This window comes from Anastrepha obliqua, chromosome 2 (assembly GCF_027943255.1).
Source record: "Anastrepha obliqua isolate idAnaObli1 chromosome 2, idAnaObli1_1.0, whole genome shotgun sequence".
In the NCBI taxonomy this organism is placed as follows: Eukaryota; Metazoa; Arthropoda; class Insecta; order Diptera; family Tephritidae; genus Anastrepha; species Anastrepha obliqua.
The window spans coordinates 37279919-37293670 of NC_072893.1; the positions used below are offsets into that span (position 1 = coordinate 37279919).

Sequence of the window (13752 nt, forward strand, 5' to 3'; positions counted from 1 at the left end):
AGTCGCCGCCTTTCTATTAAAAAAATTGCTGCTGTAAGAGAGAGCTTTGAAGATCATCGGTTCATATTTCTTGAAAGACGAGGCTGGCGCCAACGTAGTAGTGAATGGCGAACGCTATCGCGCCGTAATAAACGGCTTTTTGATGCCGGATGAACGGAAATTGAAGACCGTGATTTCCACAACATTTGACTCCAACAAGACGGGGCTACTTGACATAAAGCCCGTGAATCCATGGATTTACTTTGCGAGAAGAAATATTTATGATATTTTACAGTAATTTGGCCGCTAGTGCCGCGCGATCAAACGCCTTTGGACTAATTTCTGCAGAGCCATTACAAAGATCAAATTTATACGATTAAACCAGAAACATTTGAGACTTTAAAGGACAGCATATGGCGGGGATTTGCCCTGAAATGCATAAGCGACATTGAAATTTTCATGAAAATCTGAACCTTTTATTGAATGTTTAGTCGAACTCCTTCTCCGTTTTATGATGCCTCCGAAGAAGGTTCCTTATGACTAGTTTTTTCAATGGCTGAAATACATTCGGACATTTGCCATAGTCTGCATACGAGCGGCCGCTATTGGAAACAACTTTTTCTATTATTTATTGTTCCATACCTGGGGTTCCGAACCTGTGCGCTACCGAATTGTAGTCATGCACCAACCCATTCAGCTTTGATGCTTTCCATTTCAATTCAACCGGGCTACTCGGGTCATGTTCTTCGATTTCGATGTAACTTAAATATGTTGCTCTCTGGTCAAAATAATGAGACACGTATTTTTTTGTTCGCCCGAAAAAAATTTTTTTCAAGAGTTATCGGCAATTTTGTTTTTTGCCTCAAACTCGATTTTTTTTAATTATATAAGAAAAAAATTTTTTGAAATACTCATAACTTAGTCAAAAATGAACCGATTTTAATAATTCTGGGTTCAAAATGATCGTAATTACTTACACAAGCGACTTCATGTAGAAACAATTGCAAAAAAGTAGTTGAAAATTTTTTATTTAGTAAAAAAGAAAAAAAATTTAAATTTTTTCAAAATTCAATATTTCAAAAAGGGCATTTTTTTTTTTTTTATAACTTTTTCCAAATCAAAAAAACATCTCAAACTTTAATTGAGCTGCATGCCTAGTAGCTAAAATGCGTTGTTTTTGAGTAATGAATTTTTAAGTAAACACCCTGTTTCGCACTTTTTGTTTTTTGCAAAATAAAAAATTTTCAACTACTTTTTTGCAACTATTTCTACATTAAATCGCTCGTGTAAGTAATAACGATCATTTTGAACCCAAAACTATTAAAATCGGTTCATTTTTGACTAAGTTATGAGCAATTAAAAAAAATTTTCTTATATAGATTATTTCCATTTCAATTCAAAAGGGCTATTCGGGACATGTTCTTCGATTTCGATGTAACTTAAATATGTTGCTCTCTGGTCAAAATAATGAGACACGTACTTTTTTGTTCGCCCGAAAAAATTTTTTTTCAAGAGTTATCGGCAATTTTGTTTTTCGGCTCAAAATCGATTTTTTTTAATTATATAAGAAATTTTTTTTTAAATGCCCATAACTTAGTCAAAAATGAACCGACTTTAATACTTCTGGGTTCAAAATGATCGTAAATACTTACACGAGCGACTTCATGTAGAAACAATTGCAAAAAAGTAGTTAAACATTTTTTATTTTATTATTTTTTCGTTTTGGAGATATCCACTTCTGAGTGGCAAAAGTGCTTTGAAAATTGGTTCAGCGCATGCAGAAGTATATTGACTTCCAAGAAGAATATTTTGAAAACAATAAAGGCATTTTCACTATCACTTTACTGTGTTTTCATTATTGAGCGCAAAATATAAAGACCTCCTCGTAGAAACACGTCTACTACATGCACCCCAAGTTTTCCATTATAAATCTAATAAATCGTTGAAGGTTTAAAATTGGGTCTCACCAAGACTAGTTCTTTGAGTAGAGGAAAAATTAATTTCTACTCTTTAATCCATTTATAGAAATGTGGTTTATTAAGTTTTTCTATTTAAGCGGTTTCATACGTCCAGCAGCGCCAAAAATGCGTTAAAAGAAAAACTGTTTTTAGAAGGGCTAAGAATAGAAATAAATATAAAAAAATTTTACACATTGTTTACTAGTACTTAAACTTTATGAAAAATTTTACTTTAATTTTTCTTTAAAAAAATTAATATAGTATATAAAAAATCACGTGACCCAAAGTACAATGAAAAAAAAGTTGCTCTACGGTCTGCAACATTTCTCTTTGAAATGTTGAGGGACCTGTAAAAAGTAAAACAAACCTTGTAAAATAAAGTATAACTACAACTATATACTACTATATATATATATACAGCCATGGTCATATAAAAAGCACATTTGGACTTTTAAAACAAAGAGTTGGATATGTTTTTAAATAATTATTTTTTATTGGGAAAAAAGTAACATAAAAAATAAAAAAACTTATTTACTTCCACTTTAAAACAAAAAAAAGGTCAAAAAGAATTTAAGTTCTGATTTAATTTACAAGAACGTTGATAACTCACGAAATCTCCTGGACACATAAATAGCACATCCTAAAAAATTCCAAATAAAAGCAAAAATAGTAAGCAAATCAGATAGTTATGTAATAATATTGTTTTACCAGATTAGTATTTTGTACTATATTCACCGTTTTTGATTACTTCTTCAAGCCGTCGCTCCATGCTTTCTACAAGCTTGTGGCATCTTTCCTTTGGAATCGAGTACCAAGCTTTCTCAACTGTGGCCCACAAATCATAAAAATTTTGTTAGCGATTTTGACTTTAACGTCATTCCATAAATTTTCTATTAGATTGAGATCAGGGCTCTGCGCCGGCCAATCCAGTAAAAAAAATTTTTCTCTTCTGAGCCATTGCTTCACTGTCTTTGCAGTATGCTTTGGATCATTGTTCTGCATAAATGTCCAATTTAATGGCATAAACTCAAACACAAATGGCTCCATTTTATTCTGGAGTATATCCAGATACTGCGGCCGCCGCAGCCGAATGGGTTGGTGCGTGCCTACAATTAAGAATTCACAGAGAGAACGTTGGTTCGAATCTCGGTGAAACACCAAAATTGAGAAAAGTTTTTTCTAAGTGTATTTCTGCCATGAAAAAGCTCCTCATAAAAATATCTGCCGTTCGGAGTCGGCTTAAAACTGTAGGCCCTTCTATTTGTGAAACAACATGAAGACGCACGCCACAAATAGGAGGAGGAGCTCGGCCAAACAGACAAAAAGGGTGTGCGCGCCAATTATATAAATATATTTTTATATATATATATATCCACATACTGAAATCTATCCATTTTACCAACCACGCGAATTTTTCGGACGACGTACAATAGTTTTCCCACCTGGTTTCGTCCTTTTTATTTTGGTTTCGTCGGTTCAAAGTACGTTTTTCCAAAACTGAGTACATGTGTCTTTGTGGGCTTTTGCAAATTCAAGTCGGTGTTTGATATGTGTTTTTGAGAGGAGTGGGTTTTTTTTTTCGTATGCGGCCAAACAGCGGGGCTTCGTTAAGTCGCCTTCCTATAAGCTTTCTGGACACCTGTAGACCAGATTCTTGGTTTATTTCAAGCATTTTGCATTTAACATCAGTTTTTCATGGCTTTAGTTTTTTTCGTTTTTTGCTTGGATGGGATAAATCTTTCTTAACTAAATTAAGAGCATTATACACCATTTTTCGAGAGCACATAAGAGCTCTTTTCTCCGGCGTGCAATGTTTTCTTTGTCCCATTTTTAGTAATTACTTTAAAATTTTATTTAACAAACAAAAAATTATACTAAAAATCGCTGAAACAATATTGAAATTTTACTCTTCGCTGCACAAGTTAAAATAGCATATACTTTGTACCTATAGGGAATTTTTACAATCGACTTCCACAAAAACACGCCTAAAACTACATATAAAGAATAATAATCTTGTAGAGTACCTTCACTTCACTTTCAAACTTCTTTCGAATTCTTTAAATATATTTTTAATAGGTAAATGAACTCAAACTTAAATTATGGAAACCATTTCAATTTACTCTACTCTTTAATTTCAATGACAAAATTCTTTTCCTTTTTTTTGAAACCCGAAACATAAGTAAACACATGGAACACACCAAATACTTTTTTTTTGTCACATGATACCTCACTCCAAAGCAAAACCATAGCTTACTGTGAAGTAAGTCTGCCTAAGCAAAATTTTATTGTATAGTATTTTTATGAATTTATAATTTTGTTATTGATTTTTACTTGTAACAATGTTTGGTTGTAATTATATATTTTTGATGAGAAGGCAAAAAGAAAGTATAAAATAAAGCCATTCTATCAGAAGGCGGGCAATTCAGTCTTAGCCTGGTAGTTGGAAGGCAGTCATTTGCCCTAACTAAATAAAAAGAAATCTTTTATTTAAAAGGAACCTTTAGTCGGCAGGTTTGCTCTAAAGCTCTTCCCCGAAGAAAAGTACTTTTCAATCTGTAAAAAAATCGATTTTTTGAAAATTCTGAACGTACATATGTAACCCCTTAAGTCGTATTTCAGTTTTTCAATTAATTTTCAGAAAAAATGAAAATGATATTTGCCAACACTACTCTCCACTCACATTTTGAAGTTTATAAGTGAAATAAAAAAGAAAATTATATTTCATATATTTTTATCCTCCTTACATTTACTGAGCTTTCGCGTGAATAGCAATCAATTAAATACCTAAGCAGGAGTCGAAGATTCTCTAAAAAATTGCGATGGAGCTCAAAACTATATTCAGAGTCGTGGAGCTGGTAAGCAAATTGCCGCTTTTATTGACCGAACACAAATTTCAATATTTCAAATTCTCCAGATAATAGCTATTGTTCTCCTGGTTATTTGGTATGTGTTGGGCATGTATGCATACAGATATATGCTCGTTTGTGGCACTGTTTTTGGATTCGTCGTAATTACCGCTGTGTTAGTGGGCCGTAAGTGACACTTTTTTCAATCCTCTTGGCACCAGTTTTTCAATTCTTCCATTGTAGTAAATTTAATATTAATTTTAATAATTTCTTTTACAGTTGAATTTGCTGATTTCGAACCCGCTTTGGCTTTCTCAATCATTGGTGGTATTTTATTTATTATTTGTGGTGGCATAGTTATTGGCACGATGCCCGGCTATGGCGACGGAAGAGTCACTTGTATAATCGCAGCTGCTCTATTCTTTTGTAATGGTATCCTATTTATATTTGATTTCGTTATGGAAATTAAAAACTAATTCGAAATGTGTTGGCTGTATGCATGTAAATGTTATTGCGAAAAATTTAATATACTTGTACAAAGATTTTATCATCCTGAGAAAAAGATTTGAAATTATACAGTCTGTGTCAAAAAAAAGGAGCCGCGTTTATGCATGAAGTAAAAAAGATACGTGTTTGAAATTTTTTGAAGTGAAAACTTCTTTAGAATCGTTGGGAGTGATTTGAGAAAAAGTGAAACGAAAAAAGCGACACTCTTGGCTACGAATATTACATATAAACGTAGCGACGAACTAAATAACTTTTAGGCCAGCGCCGACAGCATGGCGCGATAGCCGAGCGGCTAGCAATGTGAGCTTCCGATCCAAAATTCTTGGTTCGAATCACAAGAAAAAAAATTTTTTTATACAGTTATTTTATTTTATTTTATGATATGTTTATGAGGAGCTTTTTTTCATGGCAGAAATACACTCGGTGTTTTGCCATTGCCTGCTGAGGGGTGAGCGCTATTAGAAAAATAGTTTTCCTTAATTTTGGTGTTTTCACCGAGATTCGAACTGACGTTCTCTCTGTGAATTCTGAATAGTAGTCACGCACCAACCCATTCGGCTACGGCGTTTGTTTAATTTTACTGATGAAAAATGAGGAAAAATATATGAATAAAGTTTGCTTACTGTTTACACATTTTCCAAAGGTGACGGAGAACCAAAAAAAAAGTCGATTTTACAAACAAATACGAGTGCATATGTGTAATTGTGTTAGAGTTTCGGTCACGCCCCAGCAAAACCTGCGTGCATATGTGTTTGTAACATTCAAAAAAATGTAATTGTGTTAGAGTTTCGGTCACGCAGGTTTTGCTGGGGACGCTCATAATAGCAACCGCGTGTGTATTTTTATATTCGTAAATATTTTCATTTTTAAATATTTACCGCAATTATGCCGAAAAATAATACAGAAAAGTGTCGTGAGTATCGACAGAAAAAAAAAATCAATAAATAGCGTCACGGAATTCATTCACGAAAATTTAATAAAGTATACACCAGAAGTATCGCGGATACTTAGAAAAGATTACAATAAAGTTCCAATGATTTTAAGTGGCGATTTTAACGTAAATTTTGCATTGGACACAGCGGTTCCTTTAATTGACGTTCTCAATACAACATTCAATTTAAAAATGTGTAACAATCGCACTGAATCGACAACACGATCAAAAACAACCATTGACGCGGTATTTCAAAGATATGTTGACAACATCGAAACCAAAGCATTTGTATCATATTTTATCTATCATAAGCCACTCGTATCCTTACACATTTTCAATGGAGTTGGCGGCTGGGGACTGGGAAGGCCAGTCCAATACTACGACACCTCTTGCTTGTTTTGAGAAGCAGTGGTTTTGATGATGTGGGACGGTAGGATATGTTCGCCTCCTCCAGTCGACGTTCGATGGTGTTGATACTCACATCTATTCCTTTTTTAGCAAGAACTGATCGTGCTTGGCGTAGTCACAAAGAAGGGTCCCGCTTAAAAAGTTGGACGATCACTTTATGCTCCTTTTTTGTCGTCACTCGCTTCAAACCGCGCTCGGAAAAGTCATCAACATTTTTGTACACTTTATACCAGGCCCGTGCGCACGGGGTTGAACCCTGCATCCTGAATCAAGTAACGAAAATGGTAATCTGGCCATACTGGTCACGAATTGTTCTAATATGACGTCACTCATTGTCAAATTCGCTAAGAGCAAAGTAGCGGAACCACGATAGGCGGCATCTCATTATTCTTTCCCTCGCGGTTTTCACCCACGCTACATCTGGTGTATCGATTTTCGTACTAAGAAGAGTTCTTTCCATAGAGCAATAATCTGTTTTATCAAAGGTGCGTTCAATATTTAAGGGAGCACATAAAGCAATTTTCCTAAAATTTACAGGTTTCTCTATCCTTGTTACAAAATAGTGAAGTGCTCCTTCCGTGGATTTTCCTTTATTATATGAAGAGCCACCAATCTTTCCATAGGTTTTAGGAAATAAGTTGAAATACTAAATCATATGTACGGCGGCCGCCGTAGCCGAATGGATTGGTGCGAGACTAATATTCGGAATGCAGAGAGAACGTAGGTTCGAATCTCCGTAAAACACCTAAATGAAGAAAACAATTTTTTTAATAGCGGTCGCCCCTCGGCTGGCAAAGTCCAACCTCCGATTGTATTTCTGTCATGAAAAAGATCCTCATAAAAAATATCAGCCGCTCGAAGTCGGCTTGAAACTGTAGGTCCCTCCATTTCTGGAACAATATCAGGACGCACGCCACAAATAGGAGGAGGAGCTCAGCCAAACACATAGACATAGCGCAGCGAATAAAGATCTAGCGGCTGCGTTGGCTCGGTCATGTCGTTCGAATGGTTACAAACGCTGCGGCTCTGAAAGTATTCGATTTGATGCCAGCTGGTGGGAGCAAAGGAAGAGGATAGCCTTCTCTGCGTTGGAAATATCAGGTGGAGAAGGACTTGGATTCACTTAATGTGTCGAACTGGTACCGGTTAATACGAGAAAGAAACGACTGGCGCACTTTGTTAAACGATTTGGAAAGTTCCTTGAATCTCTTGCCTACCTTTGTCGTTGACCTTACATCATACTAGTGGCATGCATTCCCAGCTGAAACTATGCCTGAAAATTGGGACAAGCGGTTTTAGCAACATATCCAGCCCTTTTATTAAGAGAACTGGAAAAATATGGTCCTCATCTGGTGCCCTAAAAGGCTGAAAGAACCTAATCGCCAAGCTAATCTTGGCACCCTAAAATATTTTTTGTAAGTTAAGGGTTTGTTTTGGAATTGAGTGTATATACAAGGGGAAGTCCAAAGTAAACAAGACTGAGCTAAAATAGAAACGACAGAAATTTTGTTTTGATAACATCGAGTTCATTTATACTATTTTGAATAAGCCTTCTGGCTTCGATACACTGCTTTGCGCGATCTAAAAACTTTTCGAAAGAGTGTTTCAGGCCATTGACCGGAATGTCCTTCAGGATGTCGGTAAAAGCCCTTTGGATGGCCTCTACAGACGCCAAACGTTTTCTTATCATGGCCAAATACAGTTTTTCGAATAGGTAGAAGTCACAGGGAGCCGTATCAAGTGAATACTGTGAGTGATTGATGGTTAAAATGGATCGATGAGATGGTTCATTGTCATGCAATAAGCGTCAGCTTCCTCCTTCGCGGTATTCAGGGCGAATTCGACGAATGCGATGCAACAAACGCTTCAAAACACCAAGATAGAAAATTGCATTGACAGTTTGGCCCGTTGGCACGAACTCCTTGTGAACAATTCCCATGGAATCGTAAAAACAATTGAACATCGGCTTGGTTTTTGACTTCTCCAAACGCGATTTTTGGATGGTGGCTCGTCTGTGGCCTTCCATTCGGCACTTTGGAGTTTCAGGTTCATGTTGGAAACACCACGTCTTATCAGCAATTAGAATGATGTAAAGGAAGTTGTCGTCTTTTCTCGCATATTTAATGAGGTCGAATGTTGAACTCTGAGCAATTTTTGTTCCTCATTTAACTTGTGCGGAATGAAACGTGCACAGACCTTTCGTAAGCCCAAATGATCAGCGATAAATCGATATTTTGGAGATATCCAACACCAATTCCATGAATTACAATGACGGCTTCGATTCATTTTTCATAAATTTACGAACAATTTCTATAGCACTCATGGACTCTGGCACGAGATAGACAATCATCACTTTTTACTTTACCTTAGATTTTTGTCATCAATTCAAATGTTTCGGTAAAAGTTTTACCGATTTTAAAACAAAATTTGATATTAGCTATTTGTTCGAAACTCATTTTTGTACTGATGACATAAACGTACTGACACTTTAGACGCAATAACTTCGCTTCCACTGAACCGAATGTCACCAAGCTTTCACTGGAAGTCAGCTAGGGATGTAGTTTCCGACGCACTAACTCATTAAAAAGATGGCACTATTAAACACTTTTTTATGACGTGAGCCTTGTTTATTTTGGACGTCACCTTGAACTGTGAATCTTTCTTAACGGACACCTCTACTAACCGGATATCTACCTTGAGCAGAAAATTTTTTCTATACCAAATCTTATGTATGGGAAGAAGTTACCCTCTTTTGAATGGATTAGCTTAGTGCATCGAAAATTAAATATTTTATGGTGAAATAAATACTCCTCTATAGTTTTCTGATTTTTATTTCTTGAAGATTTTGGTCTCATATTATTTGAGTAAACAGATATTGCATTTTTTTTTTTGGTATTTTTATATAATTTCTTATTTATATTTCGCAACTTAAAACTTAATTAAAACTAATATCACATAAATTATTGATTTGTAGCAAAAAACTGTTTCTCCTTTCCAATAGAAAACGTCCCACCAAAAAGTTGCTGACTAATAACGATTTAGATCGTAGGCATTTTTTGATGTCTCCTTAAAGATTGGCACTTCACGGCGGCTAAAGGATGTATAAGAAGAAATCATACAAATAAAATGAAAAAAATTAGAGAATAAAAATTACAAGAAAGTGGGGAAGTGGCACAAAAAATTAAACTTTGAAAGCCGGAAAATAAAAATGAAACGGCTACCACCAAATCCATGAAAAATAATGATTAAAAACGATTAAATATTGCAATAATGAAAATAAAAATAAAGAAATAAAAAAAAAAAATAATGAAAAAGCCATTTTTAAAAAAAATCTGTAAAAGCAAATACATAAACTAAATGAGTTAATATTACGTGGCATAAAACTGAACGATGATCTATAAGTACTCTGTGGTAGGTTAGACTCAAGAATGATTTATTACCAGGTTTGGTCATCTGTTATGGTGAATGGAGAATGCAGTCGGTCACATTGCCATTGAAAATGTAATCGTCCACAAGATGCTAAGTAGCGAGGAAACGTGAGAGATCAGCAGTGGTTTCGCGGAAAGAATTCTTCGGAGAAAAAAGCGGGGCTGGACTCAGGCACCTAGGTACAGACCTTTGTAATGAGAAAGGTGGAACGCCACTCCGAATAAATGCGAACGCGATTCCAGAGTGGGAAGGTTTTTTTTTCCGGACATACCATTGCTGCGGCGGCAGTTTTAATGATGCAACAGACATTTTTTACCCGCTTACCCGCCCAAAAAAAAAAAAAAAAACATGACTTCCAAAGCTGAATCCGACAAAGCATGTGCAAAGACGGGGATCAACTTTTTTCTTGTGTTTTAGTAATGACGAGTGGTATCCATCTTCAAAAAGTAATTATTCCATCGATCCACATTTCCAAACATTCATTGGAGAGCTACTGTCGTAAGGCACAAACGTCAGTATAAGTTTTTTATTTGAAGCGTAAACAACAATATTTTTACCACACTTGAAAATGTCGAATTTCGTGCGAAATAATGTGTTTTTGCGGGGAATTCTTTAATATGAAGAAAAAAGCAGCCGAAAGTCATCGTATCTTGGTGGAAGTTTATGGTGAGCATGCTCTAGCTGAGCGAACGTGCCAGAAGTGGTTTGCACGCTTTAAAAGTGGTGATTTTGGCCGCGCCGCCAAAGTTCATGGATACCGAATTGGAGGAATTGCTCGATCAAGATCCGGCTCAAACGCAAGAAGAGGTTGCAAAAACTTTGGGAGTTGATCAATCAACCATTTCCAAACGTTTAAAAGCCATGGGAATGATCCGAAATTCAAATTTCGAAAAAAACCGCACGAACTTATTCATAGACCATTATAAATCATACATGTGAGTGAAATACTTGAGTATTAGGTATTATGTAGTTGGCAACTCTACTTCACACATATAACTAAATTAAAGCTTTTCCGAGCAGCGTTCATTTGCACCAATGATGTAACACAACTACCTTTAATATTTAACGCATTTTAATTTTTTAAATTTAGTTAGCTCCAATGCAGATTAATTTTTCTTAGAGTTGCCATCTTATTCAAAATGGTATTTGTATTAAAGCTTCTACAAACTGCTTTTTTCGATAGCAATGTTTTAATATAGGATTTAAATTTCGTTAATTTTAAATTCTAAAACAGGTGGCAAGACTGTTTACGCACATTTCGTATAATATTTTTAATATTTTAATAACCTTTATTTTTTGACGCATTTTAATTTTTAAATTTAGGTAGCTTGAATAAAGACTATTTTTTTTTAGATTTGCCACCTTATTCAAAATAATATCTGTATTAAAGCTTCTCCAAGCTGCTTTCTTTCAATCGCAATGTTGTAATATATTATAACATTTAACTACGGTATTTCATTAATTTAAATTTTATAAATAGGTGGCAAGACTGTCTTCAAACACTTCGTGTAAAATTTATATTATTTTAATAACCTGTAATATACAACGTATTTTAATTTTTCAGATTTGGATGGCTCAAATTTAAGATTTAATTTTTGGGGTTGCCACCTTATTCAAAATAATATCTGTATTACAGCTTCTACAAACTCCTTTTTTCGACAGAAATGCTTACATATAGTATTTAAATAGGTGGCAAGACTGTTTACACATATTTCGTTCATATTTATATTATTTTAATAACCTTTAATATGCAATGCAATGTAATTTTTCAGATTTAGATAGCTCCAAAACATATTTAATTTTTAGAGTTGCCACCTTATTCAAAAATATTTTCGATGTTTTTATAAATATTTCTTACTGTGGTATCGTTTCCCAGAGTATCGATTGGTAGAGCTCCTCCCACAATTTGAGGCGTGAGTCTTTATTTTACCCTACGAATGGGGTAGCCTAAAGTTTTAATCTTTTTGGTTTGTATTATAACTATCTTTATAACACAAATGCACTAAGTGGATTTCCATTGTCTGGTATAAGGCGATCTTTATTCGAATTTTTGAAACTTCTTAGACGTCGATGGACGAGCGAGAATGAAGGGCATTTTCGTTCCGCTAGAGAGAAAAAAGATGTAACGTAGAGGAAAAGGAGATATAGAGCTATACCTTATATATATCTTAGATACACTTTAGGCCATTTTTCCTGAGTTTTTCCTTGTGGTTGCTAATTTCTAGTGAGAAATAACACTGGCTACTTTTTGGCGCTTGTTTGTTGGTGCAAACTTGTAGGAAATATATTTTTGGTGCCTAGTTTTTGGCGTTATATTTCCTTGGTGCCTACTGTTTGGGGCGTTTTTTGGTCCCAATTTTGTTGGCGTTTTTCTTGGTGCCTACTTCTTGGCGCTCTTTTCCGTTTCCTGGCTAGTCTTTGTGCGTACTATAAAGTGCTATCCTTTCCGGCGTCGGATTTACATATTGTTATTGCCTTGCGGTAATTGGTGCCATTGCAGCGGTCCTGGAATCGCTGCGTTTGTGCGGGCGATAAACGCTCGGAATAGTGCACGGTGTTGTTGTTTGTGTCCGGCGTTTATCTACACTGGTCGACCTTTCTCCGTTTTTTGTAAATTATTTGTATTCTCTGCAAATGTGTTGAATTTATTGAGATATATATTCTTTCTCTCTCTCCCTCTCTCTCATTATCTCTCGGGTCTCTCCCTCTTTCATTGTCTGCCTTGAAAATTTCACTTCTTTTAAGTGTACTACGCTACACGCACTTTTTGTTTTTTGTTTCTCAGAGGATTTCCATTGCCTGGCGTGTGATAAAAAATCTCTATCGGAAAAATATTTTCTTCTTTCTCATCATTTGCGGCGTTACGTGTTTTTTTCGACAAAATGTGTATGTAAAATTTATTTTAATAGTTTACCTTCTTTAATTTCTAGTCTAAATATTTACCTAATACAAATTTTGAATATGAATCGAATTCGTATTTGAATACGAGGCTTCAACAAACCTCAACCCACGTCTAAAAGGTTCATTCTCTATACTCGATTGCCTCTATTTTCTGTAAACATTACATTGCATATATTTTTATATACATATTTATTGTTAAGGGTGGTTAAATTTCAAGGGCCGATGTTGAATGTGAACCACACCTAAACGTCAACGACACCGTTGGACTTCTTTCTTTGGGGTTATTTGAAAGAAAAGGTGTACGTCGATAAGCCAGCAACAATTCAATTCAACAACCATCGGATGGAGATGTGCCGCGGCGGCTATTTGGCCGATATTTTGTTCCATACGTAATTGAGCCATACCAATATTATCATAATAAAGAGAAATGACAATAATTTCATAAAAAAATTGTATTTTATTCAAAACCAACACTAGCCCTTGAAACTTAACCATTCTTTATATGAATCATATTGACCCCCAAAATCAATGTTTACGAATATTTCGATTTCAGCGCCCTCTATCGGCTGCGTGCACAATGGAATTCATATCTTGTGAAGTTGAAGTAGTTGTTGAGCCTTTAGAGAACGCAGCCTTTAGTTTTTTCTTAACTAAATTGTTTAACACGACTTCACAAACATACGAATAATATGAAATGATTACTACTGGCCAATGAAAGTACATATACGAGTATGTATGTAGGTATGTGCGTAGTCCCTGAACCATAAATTCATATATTCTATGCATAGATGAG

General features: G+C 35.1%; 1 protein-coding gene across 1 annotated transcript; it reads left to right on the top strand.

The window, feature by feature from the left end:
* The first annotated feature begins 4687 nt into the window (after positions 1 to 4687).
* Positions 4688 to 5373, top strand: LOC129239357 (uncharacterized). The gene is made up of 3 exons (XM_054874807.1): positions 4688 to 4792; positions 4852 to 4969; positions 5063 to 5373. Exons 1-3 carry the CDS (start codon positions 4757 to 4759, stop codon positions 5257 to 5259), a joined length of 351 nt encoding a protein of 116 aa, XP_054730782.1. The 5' UTR covers positions 4688 to 4756; the 3' UTR covers positions 5260 to 5373.
* The last annotated feature ends 8379 nt before the right edge of the window (positions 5374 to 13752 follow it).

Excerpts from the sequence above, each read along its gene's own strand:
- LOC129239357 (XM_054874807.1), top strand. The coding sequence starts at position 4,757 with ATGGAGCTCAAAACTATATTCAGAGTCGTGGAGCTG. Across the intron at positions 4,793-4,851 it reads TATTCAGAGTCGTGGAGCTG|ATAATAGCTATTGTTCTCCT; the intron begins GTAAGCAAATTG and ends CAAATTCTCCAG. Across the intron at positions 4,970-5,062 it reads TACCGCTGTGTTAGTGGGCC|TTGAATTTGCTGATTTCGAA; the intron begins GTAAGTGACACT and ends TTTCTTTTACAG.